The sequence below is a fragment of the Schistocerca americana genome, chromosome X (assembly GCF_021461395.2).
Source record: "Schistocerca americana isolate TAMUIC-IGC-003095 chromosome X, iqSchAmer2.1, whole genome shotgun sequence".
Lineage (NCBI taxonomy): Eukaryota > Metazoa > Arthropoda > Insecta > Orthoptera > Acrididae > Schistocerca > Schistocerca americana.
Genome location: NC_060130.1, coordinates 619,920,026 through 619,937,659, shown reverse-complemented (window position 1 = coordinate 619,937,659; position 17,634 = coordinate 619,920,026). Strand labels below are relative to the sequence as shown.

Genomic DNA, 17,634 nt, shown 5'->3' with positions numbered 1-17,634 from the left:
TGTTACTTTGAACAGGAAATTATGATTTCGACGAACTAACTATGTGCATTAACTATCTGCCGCAATAATGAGAGTGTTAACATTTCAGGTTTGTCATTTATTGTAATAAATTTGAGCTTACAAGCCTTAAGGACAGTATTATCTGTGATAAGGTGTTCCCTGATGTTTGTAGTATCGTGGTATTACTTTATATCTTGAGTTATTGCGATAGATCAGTGTTTTCTAGTGGTGACTTGTTGGAACCGTTTTCAACAGTCAAACGACTGTACGGAGGAGCGATTAGGGGACCTGCTAGACAGCTGCGTTATGCGGGTTGCATGCGAATAAGGCGAAATGAAATTCAGGTCGTTCGGATACTTTTGAACATGACTGTACAATCGCAAATAATTTCGACAGTCGTCCCGTACAACTCAAAAGGTACCGGTAAGTTAAAATGTGAAAACTGAGCTAGCTTAAGGAGGCAATGTCTTGACCACTTACATTGTACTTTCTACATCTAACACATTATTAACACTTTCTTAAGCGTAGTTGCGAACATTGTCCGAAACTGAAGTATTTTTCGCGAGATGTTTGCCACTTGCTCCTGAAAGTGCTTTCTTAGACGGACATATGGCAGAGCAGTAGACGAATAGAGGATGAAACTTTGTCATCGCGACACACGAGCTTTGCGGCAAGATACTGCATGCACTCGCATTTGCGCAAGTATTTGGGCATGCAGATCATTGTGTGCGCACGGACCTTTTAAGCCTTGCATCACAGTTCACATGACTTGTAAACAAATGATAAACGTCAAAATTTTTTACCGAACAAAATATAATCTTTGCAATGTAAAGTGATTTGTTTATAGTGTCGCGTAGATTTATAAACACAATTCGATCATGAAAACCAGTGATTTGTGTTTGAAAAAGGACAGTAAATGTGCTGAAGTAAATCGAAATGCCATAGTTTTCGAAAACAGTAAGGTGAGACACCGTCATATTAAAGGGCCGTTGACGTGTGTGGGATGCCGCTGACGGTGTTCCTTAAATGTATTTTATGAGCTCGTGTGTTACAGAATAATTTTCCATTAAGTATTTTTTTAATTTTTTAATAATAGCCAAAAGATCATACTCTACGATACAGTACATGTAAAATGAGAATGACGTTGGTATTTTGATTACTAGTTTTATTTAGGGATAGTATCAGAAATTAATGCCCTGTTTTATCATCAAAGAGAACTACATGCAAGCTTGAAAGTGTTTTCCTCAAGATACATCCTCTCGAACCAAATTTTTTTGGACTGCGACAGATGCCAGTTCCCAGTATTTATTTTTGGAATTTTTGTGCCTAACGTTTCATCTAACATTTTGTGCAATAATCACTAAGTATTGACTTCAGATTATTACTTGATTTACGTCATATGATGACAGACCTAAAATAAAGTAGTATGACAGAGAAGTTGACCTTATATGTGGATGTCACAATGGGAAGTGGCATGCTACAAATTGAAACATTCGGGATTGAGTACCCAGTTTTTCCTATAGTTTTATTTTGCCACAAAACTTAATTTTCGCCTGTGGTAATGTAGGTCTATAAAATGAATAATTTTGCAAGAGCATATGTAGTAAAGCACTGTAGTGTTTAAACCAACACTCTGGTTCATGATCACTTTAATTACGTTTTGAGTTTTATTGCCCATTGTGTTACACAGATTATGTAATAACAGCAGATAGGAGAAGCAAATGTGCACTTATTTATAGTACTGTAATTGTTTGTTCAGTACAATGTCTCGTTGAAATCTGTAATTATTTCAGAGAGTATAATGTTTTAAATAGCAAAGGAATGAAACAGCTTATTTTTAATTTTCCAAGTTTTCAATGTACACTAATTTTTACTTGTTATTCTAGCTAACCTATGTGGGTCAAGACTGCTTGCGTATTCCATCTCCATTGATACAAGTGTATGCACCAAGTGTGCATTATATGGACCTTAGCTTCAACCAACTCTCAACTCTTCAGGGCCTTGAACATTTCACCTTGTTGAAAGAACTGGTGTTGGACAACAACAATTTAACAGATACATTGTGCCTGCCACGTTTGCAGCATTTGCATACACTTTCCCTCAATAAGAATAATGTAAGTCTGTGCCAAAAATCTGATGACTTTTTTACTGTATTTCTTAAGGACATATTTAACTCTTACAATTTAAATTATTTTCATGTATTTGCCTTGGCTGTTCACTCAGATGTTCACAGCTGTTGCTGTGTGCAGCTAGTGGTCTAATGGCTACCATTGCTGCCTCTGGATCACGGGGTCCCGGGTTCGATTCCCGGCCGGGTTGGGGATTTTCTCTGACCGGGGACTTTGTGTTTGTGTTGTTCTCATCATTTCATCCTTATCATCATCATTCATGACAGTGGATAGATTGGACTGTGTAAAAATTGATGACCACGCAGTTGAGTGCCCCACAAACCAAAAATCATCATCAACAGCTATTGCTCTCTCTTGTTATTTATCAGTTCAGAAGCACAAACACATAGAATTATGCTACTGTATTCCATTAGTTTGGTTCCTCATTCTTTAAAATTTCTCATAATTTCATATAATCTGTAAGTTGTGCTACAATATTGTTTTAGTACCAAGACAAATGAAATTTTGAACATTGTGTTCCATAAATCCCATTATGAAGGTGAGACATCATAGTGTGGAAAAAGTCAGCTACCAGTGGGAGATTTTCTGAAAGGAGATAAAGGAAGTAATTGTTGTCACCTCCCTACACATATCACACAGAAATCTAAGGGTCAAATGAAAAAGATAAAAAAAAGTACACATCTAGAGATCATTGTAATTTTCTGGCACTTGTGAATAGTTCAGGAAAAAGAATTAGGATATTTCTCAAATCCTGTTCTCTTCCTGCTCATAAATTTTTATTGTATCCAACACAAAACTGTATCAAGTAATGTAAACCAAATACAAAACTGAATAGGAGAGGTGCTGATTCATCAAAAGACACACAAAAAAGACTGCAAATTTCTGTCAGATGAATCCAACCTTGTACAATATGGGTACCATGATGTCACTCATTACACACATGAACAGACACAGATAATATGAAAAATATTTAACTGCAGAAATATTTGAAACTAACTGGACAACAGGATGTAGGGAGGTTTTGAGTGGAGACAAGCAAAATGTGTGGCTATCATAATAATGAAGACATGTCAAGCCTATCACGAATGCAAAGGTCAAATTAATGAAATTGTTAGCAGTCCATAAAATTACAATAAAAAACGCCCGAAAAAGAACTGGTATTGGAAATTTTACTTGACTTACATGACGCAAACAAAATCCACAATACCAAGAACCCACACAAAGCTACAAAAAGAAAAAAAAAAAAGAGATACTGAACGTTTCACTTGACACATATAGCTCAAACCAAGCCCATGAACCCACATGTAGCTTCAAAACCCAGCTCCAAAGATTTCACATGGCCTATATTGCTCAGATGATTTTCATGATGCATAGTTCAAAAGCCTGGTACTGGAAATTTTGCTTGATGTTTATAAATCAAACAAAATATGCAATACCACAAAACCATATACAAGTCAACAAATCCAGCATCTAACAATTCACTTGATCTATAAGCTGAAACCAGGTCCACAGTGCAACAAAACAAGAGCTCATATAACTAATATTGAAAACCTAACCTTACTTTTGCCGGCTTTCTCAAAAGTATTTGAAAAGCTTGTGTTCAAGCATCTCCTTAAGCATCTGACTGCAAATAATATATTGTCCAAGTCACAGTCTGGATTTCTTAAGGGTTCTGATGTAGAGAAAGCTATTTACACTTACAGTAAGAATGCACTTAATTCATTAGATAATAAATTAGAAGCTACTTTCATTTTCTCTGACCTGTCAAAAGCCTTTGACTGTGTGAACCACAGCATTCTCTTAAGTAAATTAGAATATTATGGTGTCACCGGCAATGCTGCGAATTGGTTTGAGTCTTGTCTATCTAACAGGAAACAAAGGGTGTTGTTGCAAAATACCTGTGCAGTAAGAAGTCAGTCTTCATCTGATTGGGAATTAATTACATGTGGTGTTCCTCAAGGTTCCATCTTGGGTCCATTGCTTTTTCTTGTGTACGTTAATGATCTCTCATCTGTTACATTGCCAGATGCTAAGTTTGTTTTGTTTGCAGATGATAAAAACATTGCAATAAGTGGCAAGTCAAGTACAGATTTAGAAATAGCTGCTAATCAAATTTTCACTCACATTAATAAATGATTTAAAGCTAATTCACTGTCATTAAACTTTCAGAAGACCCACTATATGCAGTTCAGAACCTGTAAGAGATTTCCTTCCAGTATGTGTATAACATATCAGGACATGCAGATCAAAGAGGTTGACAGTGTTGAATTTCTCGGATTACAACTCGATAATAAATTCAGTTGGGAAGGGCATACCACAGAATTGCTTAAGTGTCTAAACAAGTCTGTATTTGCAGTGAGAATGGTGTCAGATGTAGGAGATATGAATATAAAAAAACTTGCATACTTTGCCTATTATGTCATACAGGATTATATTCTGGGGTAACTCATCAAACCGAGCAAAAGTTTTTAGGGTGCAAAAGCATGTGATAAGAATAATTTGTGGTGTAACTTCAAGAACATCATGTAGAAACCTTTTAAGTAACTTGGTATTCTAACCACTGCTTCTCAGTATATTTATTCCTTAATGAAATTTGTAGCAAGTAATATATGTTTATTCTAACCAATAGCTCAATACATAGTATCAGTACTAGAAATAAGAACAATCTACATAAAGACCTAAAATCACTTACCTTGGTCCGAAAAGGGGTCCAATATTCAGGAACACACATTTTCAATAAATTACCAACAACTATTGAAAACTTGGTTTCAGATAAAGCTTGGTTTAAACAGAGTTTGAAAGACTTTTTGATGGGCAACTCCTGCTCTATAGATGAATATCTTATCAGATACTGGTAAGCCAGTGTAAGTAAAAATGTCTGTCAGATTTCAGTTTTGACAGTACTTGGTCACAACAGTCAAGATTAGGTATTTTTTGCATGATAAACTTATTAATAGTGCATAACAATTCTTCATTCTGACAGAGTGTTAATTCTGTAAATATTAGCTGTTCCAGTTTACTGCATTGTATTAATCTATTTCGGCAATCTCTTGACAGTTGCTGAGAGGGTAATAAGTATTATATTCAAATGTTATATGTTCTGACATGTTCCACGCCCACGAGAATCATCTCATTTTTTTGAGTCTATGGAACGAAAACTGAATCTAATCTAATTTAGGTAAAACAAATTCCATGATATTCACTAATCACAATACAGCATAATTACTCATGGCTGTCAACAAAGCTGAAAAATTCATAAAAAATTACATTAACATCAATTTTGATGTACAAGGAACACCCACTTATGCACATAAACTCACATACCATATATACTAAAAATAAAAGAAAAAAATTACACACTTACCAAACAATGTCCGTTGACAGATAAATCTAGCAGTCTAGTGATAGCAAAAATAATATGACATTAACACAATCTCCCAAATGGCTAGCTTTGAATTCTCAAGCCAGAAACTCCTCCACATAGAATGCCATACATCGTCCTGCCGAACACACCACGTATACTATTGGCAGGTTGGAGATTCAGCAACTTTGTTCAGTCTCGTATATTCTCCACAAACATAATCTTCTGTATACTCAACAATTAAACCGAATAACTTTTGGAATTCAGTTGTGGTCAACATGATATTCTCCATTGTGTCATACTCATGAACTTCGTTGTCATATTCATAACTAATAAAATAACGAAATATAAAATTAAATCCCTAACTATAAACAACACACCACACAAATAATTCTGAAACTAACCTATTGCCGATAACCTCCAACATCAAAATAACTCACTAACAACCGCCACAAACTCTCCTGTATTATTCTCACAAAAAATACTCGGAGTACATGAATCATTAATGTCACTCTCAAATAATTTGGAAACATAACCATCCCACACCTGAGAGTGCCAGTGCATACTACAACCACACCTTCTGCAAATACAGTCTATTTAAAATATACTGTGACACCATGACATTGCACATCACATCATCGTTATGTCACTGGTCAAAGCAGATGCATGGTACCGCAAACTTCAGTTGCCCCTGACATTATAATCATCCTAGCCTGATTGCCACCCTGAAGATAATTTATTTTGTGACTTGTAGTGTGATTTGAAGCAGTGCTTTGTTATAGTAATGTTTCCACAATAATCCATATGACATAATTGAGGCGTACATGGGAGTGGAATGTTATCTTGTCTCTGGGGTATGCTCTTGAGTTTCTGGGATGCACACCATCAGAATAATTCTGTAAGTTATGCTCTCTGCATACTTCACAGCCAACATCCCCAATATCTTGGTAATGTATAGGATATCAGTTACTCAAGAAAAATCATACATATTTTATAGTTTATGTAATTTTCCACTCCTGGAGCCAAATTTTTGTACACTATGCCTTGTAAATTTTTGTAAACAATGAAACAATTCATTGGTACATTACTTCATAGCTTAAACACTCTCTCTCTCTCTCTCTCTCTCTCTCTCTCTCTCTCTCTCTCTCTCTCTCTCTCTCTCCTGTTAATGTTGCAGCCGGATCTTGTCTCCCTAACCACAGTGACACAGGACCCAGTGAGAGAACTCCATTAATGTAACTGTACTGCATTTTGTTGAACAATCATCTAAATCACTGAATGAACTGGGATATACTGAGGTCTGTGCAGTAAAGTATGTCTCCTTAATCCTTTTCTGTTGCCTATCTGTTGCTTTTGGCATGAAATAAATTAAAGTTGGACCTACTCAAAACCATGAGTTTGTACAGAAACATTTCATTGTTGTTCTCCACAAGCTTCACCATTTGGATTCATCAGTCTCTCTCTGGCGAGATTCTCCTCTGCCAGAGTAAAATGTCATACAACTGCACATACTTCTAGCTATTCAGTTGCCACCACGAGAGAGAGGGAGGGGGAGGGGGGGGGGGGAGAATGAGTATATTCAACAGTATAGGTATACTTTTTGTGCCACTCTGGCCCAGGTAGTGTTAACGAAGAGGAAGGCATAACTGACGTTGTAGTCAGGACATCAGCAGGTGCTTTAGTGTCTCATCAAAGGAGAAAGTAGTGTGGACAGCTTCAAAGTGAATCATTGATGTAAAGTGTCTTAAAAAGTTTTTGTCATACACTTACTGAAGTAAATAAGACATTGGGGACAGTATATGCAGTATTCAGTTAAACAAAAGCATTGAGTTACGTGGACTTTTGCACTCTTGCATAAACTGAAACCTCACATAATCATAGCAGAGAATGCTGTGAGCTTCAGTTCTCAGTCTTCTTGTTTGCCAGTTATCCACCACTTTGCGTATTTTAACCCTTTTATACATATATCTTCTGAGTGTGAAAGTTGACACATGTGGAGGAAGTAGAAGCCACTCTTCAGCTGATAGAATGTAGTTACAATCGTAGAATCTGGGACATTTAGATACCTATTTGTGATCCATACATAATAGTCCAATGAATGTTAAGTCAGTGTGGTTTGTTTTTCATTCATTGCTACATCTTTGTACAGATGGTACTTCTCAACAGATGGAGATTTCTGAGTGGGTACTCCTTAATCAATGATTAATTCTTTTCATACAGTTTCGTGATGGGATGATGCTTCAAAAATCAACATAGCACTGTTGAGCACATTTTCATCTAACTCGTCTTTTTTAAATGTATGGTGTGGTGTATTCAGCCATTGGTTAATTAGGTCCATTGCCATGCTGAATCATCTTACAGACCCCTTCACCCCCCCCTCTTCCCCCCCCCCCCCCCCCCCCCCCCCCCCCCCCCCCCCCCCCCCCCCCCCCCCCCCCCCCCCCCACACCACCTCCAACAGGGCACACATATATTTTGTGAGTACTTGTTTAACTAACACGTGACCCCAGCTGCGACAGCACTACTTCCCTTTTGTGCTTTAAATCTATCCTTCTCCTATTCTTTTTTCCCCCACTGACTTGCCATTGCACGATCTTTGTGTGCCAGCCATGTTTGGATTTGGGGGGACACTTTTTTCTGGCACTTTATACACCATTTTATCTTTCACTACATGGCCCCCATTGTTGAGCTTTACCTACTATTTCTCTTCAATAACCAAGGCAGATGACTTGCAAATGAAGCGCCTTAAACTTTCTTCCACTGCTGGCTGTTTGGCAACAGAAGTTCCTTTTGAAGGAAAAAATTTCTACAATACAGAGAGATATGACCCCCACAATGTTTCCTGGCTATGCCATAGGGGGAACACAGGGCTAAGAGACAAGGAGAGAAATACTCCCCAGAATACTTTGTTTACTCTTGGACCAACCGGGATTCCTTTGTGGCCATAAAACCATTATTCTTTGTTGAACATCTTGAGAACAGGTTTGGGGAAGTAGAAGTGATAAGGAAAATGAAAAAGTCATTAGCTTCTAATTGAAAATGCAGGGCCTGCTCAGTCACAGGCACTGCTTGCCTGTGACAAGCTGGATTCCATTCCTGTTACTATCACCCCCCACCCCCTCCACATAACAGGATATCAACTTCCACCATGACCTCCTTTTACAGACCAATGATGAGTTGCATGCCAGTTTGGAGAGATGGGGTGTGCATTTTGTCTGCCATGTCAAGTGGGGACTAGACAGTAGGGTCGATACTGGGACCTTCATCTTGGCCTTTGAAGATGACTCATTGGAAAACATCATCATGATGGTGTATCCGTGTGATGTGAAATCATATGTTCCCCTCCCATGCGGTGCTAGAAACGCACAATATTAAAGCACACGTCTTCTCATTGTACACAGGCGCTCTTCGTGCCCCACCCCCTATCTATGTCAACTGTGAGGAACACCATTCTCCTGTTCACTGGACTGCACTGTCTTCCAAAAAGAAAAGAAAATCCAAGAATACAAGACCCTTGATCAACTGGGGTATCAGGAGGTCAAGAAGAAATATGATCATCTGCATCCTGTACATGTGATGATGATTTTTGCTATTGCTACATCATCATCCTCTCTAGCAACAGGACCCTGCCCTTTGCGCCTCCCACATTGGGCCTTTGGGAATTGCTGAACTACATATGCTCCCCTGGCAGTTGGGAGTGTTGACTTCTTCACCCACTGGGGATGTTGATTCCCAACCCCAGGCCAGAAAAGCGACTCCCTTCTCCAGCATCTCTCACCAGGAACAGGTCCTGAAAGATGCTCCCCTCACAGGATTATGTTGATCTGCAACCAGATCCCAGGCTGTGGCTGTAGGAACCACATGTTGCTGGTTGTAGGGGCTTCACATTCCTCCTCTGTCCCTGAAACTTGTGCAGAATAGATCTCGCCAACATTGAAATCATTCAAGGAGAAGAGGAACAAAAAGATGATGTCCAAGATAAAGATAAATGAGATTCCAGTGGTTCCTGTGCTGCTGCACCCTGCGTGTTTAAACTCTGTACCCTTGGCAGAATTTCTGGTGGCTCCTGTGTCACTGGAGCCCCCTCGCCTCCCCCCCACCCCCCACCCCCTCGCCCCCAACAACCTGCTTCTGAACTGATGTGTATTGATGCCATATCCTTGCAACCAGTGGCAGCAGGCAACCCTGGGGCATATTTGCCTCCTTGGTCCCTTCACACCCCCACAGGATACCAAAAGCATGATCCTCCAGTGGAAATGTCTCGGTTTTTCCCACCACCTGGCTGAGTTACAACGTGTCTTATGCATTTCCCCAGCTTTCTGCATGTCCATCCAGGAAACTTAAGTTTACAGCATTCCAAACCCTTACCCTCCATGACTATTGGGGCTATTTTAAGAATAAAGTTGACTATGACAGAGTGTCGGTCTGAGTTTGCATGTATGTTCTGTACTCTGTCTGCAGTGAACACATGCCACTTGATACAACTTTGGAGGCTGTGACTGTTTGCATGAGGATGTTTCTTGATTTTACTGTCTGTAATGTGTAGCTCAATCCCGATGGTGAAGCGGCTCGGAACATGTGTGCACTGATTTCTCAGCTCCCCCTACCCTTCCTCATTTTGGGTGACTTCAATGCCAGCAACACTTTGTGGTTTGGAACTATGAACACTGGCTGTGATGAAGCTATCAAAACGTTGCTTGCAGAAATTGATTTTTCTCTCTTGAATATCTGTGACCCTACACACTTCAGTGTGTCATAAGGATCTTATTTGGCCATTTGTCTTTCCATTTGCAACCCTGGTCTTTTCCATTCATGTAGAGTCCATAATGATCTTTGTGACAGATCACCCTGTCTCTCCCTCAACGTCACTAGCCTGGTCATCCATCCTGATGGGCTCTGGGAAATGCTGACCAGGATGCCTTTGTCCTTTCTCTCTCTCTTAGCACCCTACCATGTGAAGATATTCGTGTAGCACAACTGCAGCCATTCTGTCGTTAGCCTTTCAATACACGTCACCTGGAGCCTTACAATCATCTGTTCAGTGAATGGGAATTCCCCAGTGCTCTAGCCCTCTACACTGATGCCATTCCAGGGCCAGACCACTTCCACAGCCAAATGCTCAAGACACCTATCAGTGGATTGCCAACATCATGTCCTTTCCATTTTCAGCTGTATCTGGAGTGAGGATGAGTTTCCGTCTCAGTGGCAAGAAATTGTGATCGTCCTAGTACTGAAATACCCCCTTGAGGTGGAGAGTGATCGCCCAATTAATCTCACTAATGCTCTCTGCAAGTTGCTTGAACGTATGATGAGCTAGCGGCAGAGTTTGTACCTCGAGTCTCATGGTCTTTCAGTCCCGTCCCAGGGCGGTTTTTGCCAACGCCATTCTACTGCTAAAATTTTGGTCTGTCTGGAGTATGCTGTCCAGTCAGCTTTCCCCTGGCATCAACACCTTATCGCTGTCTTCTTCGACTTGCAAAAGCCTTATGATACCACATGCCATCATCACATCTTCTTCACCCTCCATGAGTGGGGTCTCCGGGGCCTGCTCCCAATTTTTTTCTGGAACTTCTTGTAACACTGTACTTTCCATGTAAAAATTGGTGTGTCCCACTGTACCCCCTCCCCCCTCCAACCCCCAAATATACAAAAGTTGGAGTCCTGCTGGGCTCTCTATTGAGTGTGCCCCTTTTTCTAGTGCTATCAATGATCTGGCAGCAGCTGTGGGATATCTCCTCCACTGTGGGTGTGGCTGAATGCTAACTGCAGGATGCCATATGAAAGGCACAGTCCTGAGCTCTCACCCATGGCATCCAGTTTTCAGCTGCCAAGACATACGTCCTGCACTTCTGTACTGTCTGTCCTCAACCAGAACTCTGCCTTTATGACCAATTGCTCCATGTGGGGGAGTCTTATAGTGTTTTGGTACTGGTCTTCGTGAGACACTTTGACCTAAAATATCCCACGCTTGGGACAAGCTATCAAATTTTGAGGTGAGGCATCAATCTATTCTGACACTGCTGCATAATCTAGAAATAGTCAACCACCCACTTAATCGTATGTGAGGATTATTTTTGCTGTAAATCTGTAGTTGTTAAGCGAGTCGATTGACTTATTCTGAGTTCTTATGTCAACAGTTTGCTTCATATTGCTGTCATTAGTTTTAAATTGTGCATGACTCATTGTGCGAGTACCTCACATAACTTGTATTCTGGTAAATTCTGCAGAAATTATTCATGGTACCCAAAATTGTACAGTTACTTAATTTCACGCTGTACAAAAATGCCAATGCAATAAATAAGCATGAAAAAGAGTTTTCTGCTTTTAGATTGTCAACTTAGAGCTCCTGTTGAACAAAATATCAAATAATTTGTCAGCGTTACGGTACCTGAGCCTTTTGGGGAATGTAGCATGTCCAAATCAGCTGTCAGACATGGAAAAAGATGAAGAGGACTACCAAAGATACAGGTAAGCAATTGTGAAAAGGACAGAAAATATTATTCCAAGTAACTGAATATTTTTTTTTAAGTTTTAGACATTCTTGTCTCTCAGAAGTGAGTACAGCTGGAATTGTGTACATCTGCAAATACCATATAATTTTTCTTTGTCTCGTGCTACAGTTTATACCTCTTTTAAATGGTGACAGTTACTATCGCTGCAAACTATGTTGCAACTATAGCTAGTGTGGCTAATACCCAAATGTTTTGTTAACAAATGGTATCTGAATCATTTGTATGTGAGCAAGAAGTACAAAGTTAACATTTATAATTGGAGATAAAAATGCAGTACATTAAGGGCATTAGATGTCTATATACACTGGTGTGCAAAACTTGGGGATGAAAGTAACTTTTGCATGATGTATCACTGCCGACTGATGCAGCTCAATGAAACTGGGACCATACATGGAAAGAACTGCTGCAGTAAGTACAGAAGAAAACTGAAAGAAATAAGCAATGAGCCGAGTAGAAATGATTACTGTGCAGTCACTGTGATATATGATGGTCCTCTAGATGTCACAAAAGGTGGCACATGTTTCATAATAGGGAGTGTGTTCACCACGGGTGATAGTGGTTGCTCTGCAACATGCTTCCGTGCTGATCACAAGGTTAGTAAGGAGTTCCTGTGATAGAACATTCCATTCCTCCACCATTGCAGTTGATTATAGCTGGATGGTCTTTGGTGCATGTAAATGTGCTGCAATATGTCTCCCAAACACTACCCACATGTGCTCAATGGGTGACTGCACCATATGGCGAGAAGCAGGAACACTTAATGCACCCAGGAATGTTGTCAAACATGATTGTTTTGGTGGTCCAGGTTTTATGGTGTGGGTATGAATAATGTAGTTACCATGGGAATACTGACTTCCAAATCTTTGACCACGGTACACTCACCGGTCAGTGTTATTGTGTTACTGTACCCCTTCCCCATGTGCATCTTTTCAGGACTGATAGTGCAGAGCACAAGTGGAGTGTGTCGGGAAGACATATTGCAGCATGTCTGCATGCACCAATGACCATCCAGCTATAATCAACCACACCTGTAGAGGAATGTAATGCTCTACCACTCCTTACCAGGCTTGTGATCAGCATAAGAGCACATTGCGGTGCATGCATTGCCATCCATGGTGATCACACACTTTATTAAGAACCATGTCCTGCCTTTCGAATACCCAGGGGATCACCATAAATCATGATGACTTCAGTGTAATATTTCTTTCATTTACCTTCTGTATTATATTGTAGTGGCTCTTTCTATGTATGGTCCAAGTTTCATTGAGCTTTGTTACTTGGCAGTAACACATCACATGAAAATTACTTTTGTCCTTATATCGAGAAACGTGCATTTTCATGTAAAATTGAAAAATCAGCACCTGATGTGGAAATAGACATTGTAACTGCAATTCATAGAGAAATGAATGTAGATCTCTCCATGTTCACTTGGATACAGACTTACATACCTGTTAGTATCTTCAAAGTTCTCCAATAATAGCCTAATATACATATTATACCAGATTGGTTTCATCATAGCAGCACTTATTTGATGAGGTGCTTTATCCCCAGCCTTATAGAAGTAGCTGCGAAATTTCTAGTGTTGATGTGTGATAACAAAGCATTTAGTGATCCATTGCTGATAAAAGAAGAGTCATATTGATGAAAGCATGAGGTGCTGGTGATATAGATTAACGAGTTAACAGTTTGTCCAACTGTCTAGTTGGCCATTACTGTCACTTCATCGTGATTAAAATTAAGAATGATCTCATGTGGGTAAAGTTAACAAAATATACAGTTCCCGTTCAAGTACTTTTTCTCTATTGTTTTTGTAAGTAACCAAAGTGATAAACTAAAAGAATATTTGGCTGAGAGGTCCGAGAACATGATATTGGACAACTAATTTTCAACAAAAGTGGAAGTAAAATCAGTATTCACACTACTGTTCTCAATATACATAACAGATACACTGCAGTGCCCTGATTGTTACCGGAAAGGTGCTGTTACTGGATGCTCATAAGGAAATGCAGAATTTGGTGTACTGAGTAGTAGTTCTCTTTAAATGTGGGTAAATGGAAGATGATGCCCACGACAAAGAGAGGGAACCTGTAGGCGTGTAATGGCAAAATTCTGAAGCCTATCTCATTGTTTAAATGTTTGGTGATAAGACTATGAAGCAATATGAAGTGGCATGAAGATATAAAATCAGTTGTAGGGAAGGCAAATACAAGACTTGAATTTACTGGAAGTGCCCTGGAAAAGTGTAGGGCACCTGTAAAGGAAATTAAACAGAAGTCACTTGTGAGACATTTCCCACAGTACCACTCCACTCTTATCAAGTAAACATTTAATAAAGTTGGAGATGGGTTGCTAGAATTGTAACCTATATAGAAATGCTGCAGAAATGGCCTGAGAACTTAAATGGAACTGTTTGGGAGAAAGGAAGTATTGTTATGGTAAAACTCTCTTAGGTAAATTTAAAGGACAGTACTCAAGGGGACTTTGCAACTGTTGTGCTACTTCCATTGTGTAACTTGCAGGAAGACTGTTAGAATAAGAACATATATATTGGGGTATGTAATGAGACAAACATACTGTCTTTTCCTCCGTGTTTTATTTGTGAATAGAACAGCAAAGAAAGTTACTCATCTTGGTTCAGAATGTGCTGCACTGTGCTCTGTACAGTGGCTTGGAAAGTATATATGTAGATGTGGAAGCTGTTGTGCAGACATTACAAAACATGTGAATTTGAGTGTCATATGTTTAAGTTCTGCATCATAAAAGCTGTCAAATATTTGTTTAATCTTTACAGTTCTATTTAGATGGAGAAATTGATTCCTGACATTTATTTTCAGTTATTGGCTGTGAATGTAATGCAGAAAAGTTCAGTTTTAAAGAAGTGTCATAAGTTTTATGGCAAAAGGGAATGCAATGGCCAGTTGATGTGAACCAAGGTATTGGAATCAGTTTGTTAAACTAGTAACTCCTTGAAATGTTCTCCTGTGTGATTTACTTGCTTAACCTGCAGGTCCTCTCATACATCGGATCAGAGTATTTACACATGTAGGAACATGTACCGTTGGACTAACATCCTCTAACATGGGAGATGCACTGGTACACAAGGCCATTACATTCAGGTCTTGAAAGCTGTTAGGCCCTTCCATCTCCAATGTGCAGATACATTGTCTTTGTATGTGTCTCGCAAGAAGACAGTCCATGTTAGTAGACCTTGCCCTATGGTAGAATGCATGAGATGTCTAATCATTTCAGTCTGTTGGAAAAGGTATACATTGTTTAAGTCATCACAGATGCCTGATGAGCGTGTGACAGAACTCTTACATGTTGTGAATCTCTCGGAGTTACAGAGACAGTTCCTTTCAGGATAAATGCACAGTGTGTTGTAACAGTTTATCTGTACAAAGTATAGTGCAACAACATAGTCACTCATTGTTCTACATCAGATTTTTACTTCCACCTCTATTCGGGACAAGTGTCTTAGACATAAGTAACTGTCAATTCTCCTGCAATACACATTATTGTTATTCCATGATGCAGCTGAAACAATTTTTTCTCAAAAAGATAGTGTTCAGAATTAACAATGCATACTTTCCTTCTTTCTCCAGCATCCAATCATTGTTCTTTGTCTGAGACCCTCAAAATCCAAGCATATTAATGCTATGTACAATTTACTGCTGATATCTAATCTACCTCAAGTTGGTTTATCACATATGACATCTGAAGCATTTTAATTTGCCTGGATTACTGCTAGACAGTGACTATCCTTGCAGGAAAAACTAATTCCTGCAAGCACTGTTTTCAGCACCATCATAAATTTCTTGTAAGAGAACTGCTCTGTCACAAATTTACACTTGCTTTTAAATTAAATCTTGCTGTTTACATCAGAGAGGACATTAAAATTTGCATTGTAACTCGGATTTGCTTGATGAAAATCAAAGGTTCATTTTTAGGCCTGCTCTAGCATGTAGTTTTAATCCTTCACTGTCTTATATTTGTAGATGTAGACTCATTACCATCTGTTTGACATGATCTTAAAAAGTGTGTGCTAGTTGTACTAAATATGAATATTTATGTGTTACAAATTGAAGACTATTTTCTCCATGTGAACAGTAAAGCTTGTGGTTATTTAGTTTTGATAGTTACAACATTTAGCCACACATTTTATAACTGAATCTGTTTCCATATATAATATTTTAATGCTGTTTCCTGTTTTGAATGGACTCTACAGTTTGTTGACCAAGTCATGTTTTCATTACTTTATCAAAGATAACTTTTCTGTTTAAATTGTAGTTGTTTTCCTAGAATGAAATTCAGTGGATTAGTAGTGTTATGTAATACTATTCACAAATTTGGAAGAACCTGAATCAGTTATCTTCATTCAAGTGATTTGTGTCTATCCAAAGCAGGCCTAGCTGAAGATCAGTGCCATTTCTTGAGAAAAGTCACATCCATATCATTAATCTAGTTTTGATGAAACTCTGGCAGAGAGTTTTTAATGTCCGAACTCATGTACCCACTCCCCGTCCCCCCTCCATCCCTCCAGTGGTGGAAGTAGGGGTACAGGGGAAGGCAATAAAGAAAAAAGGATGCTGTGGAGTGATAGCATTCTTTATTATATATGTGTATTTTTTGTTGTAGGTACTATGTACTATATAGACTACCTAATCTTCAGTTTCTTGATTCAACAAAGGTAACAACTGAAGAGCGTTTGGAAGCTAGTCGCAGAGGTCAGTTGATGAAGGTGGTCTGCCCCACAAATGTGGTATGTACTTTAAAAGTAACTTTTACTCTTAAGTAATATGTCATTTTCCTGTAGAGAGATATGGTACTGAATTCAGTACAACATAAGATTTATTTCACATAAACAGGACTGAGTTGTAACTGGGATACTGATGTATCATTATTAGCTGCACTGTAGCAAGGTCTTTGCGAGTTTATTAAACAAAGATCTGGATTCCATGATTTGTCCAGGTTGAAACCACTATCTCTGGCAATTAAATTCTTCACCAAACGAATTTCAGCTGGTTCTTTCACCACAGAGTCCTGAAAAGATGAAGACAGTGCAAGAATTTCAACATTTTCATACCACATGGAGTGACTGGTGTTTGTGTAGTGCTCAGCCACAGCTGATTTATTGGGCTGTAAGAGCTAGGTGTACCTACAGTGTTGCGTGCATCTTTCATGGACTGTACTATGTCCGATGTATGAAATGTATGAAAGCCCCACTCCTTGAGGATCTTGTAAACATTAGGATTGTAGAGGATCAAGATATATTTGGTGGAACTCCAAAAATTGCTACTGTCTTCGATGGAGGGCGAAAAATCACTTTGTGCTTAGTGGGAATCCAACCAAATTTTGAGAACAGGCTTCCAACATGTGGCAGGAAAGCTATGGATTTGGACCATACCAACACATTTATACAATTTTTCATGTGTATACTGATGTTCCACATTAACTGGCAACTAAGCTAACACAAAGTACTGCACCTTAAACCAGAATTAAACTAGCACATAAGTAGCATTACACAATCCGAAATATACTAAATATGCTCTATAACACGAATCCATTCAAAAAAAATGTCAGTAAGATTGCTGTGAACTTTACCAAAATTTAGACAATATGACAATTGTGTAAA

At 39.0% G+C, this 17,634-nt stretch overlaps 1 protein-coding gene across 2 annotated transcripts in view; it reads left to right on the top strand.

Moving 5' to 3' along the window:
• The first annotated feature begins 681 nt into the window (after nt 1-681).
• Nucleotides 682-17,634, top strand: part of LOC124555413 (leucine-rich melanocyte differentiation-associated protein-like) — a 42,857-nt gene continuing 25,904 nt past the window's right edge. The window contains exons 1-4 of one of the 2 annotated variants that reach the window (XR_006968549.1): nt 682-962; nt 1,887-2,114; nt 11,819-11,958; nt 16,638-16,761. Coding sequence is in view for 1 of the 2 variants with exons in the window: in XM_047129314.1 (XP_046985270.1) it covers nt 879-962; nt 1,887-2,114; nt 11,819-11,958; nt 16,638-16,761 (576 nt within the window). In the remaining variant the exon portion in view is untranslated. The remainder of the gene's footprint in view (nt 963-1,886; nt 2,115-11,818; nt 11,959-16,637; nt 16,762-17,634) is intronic. The other variant, XM_047129314.1, reaches the window with a different exon arrangement.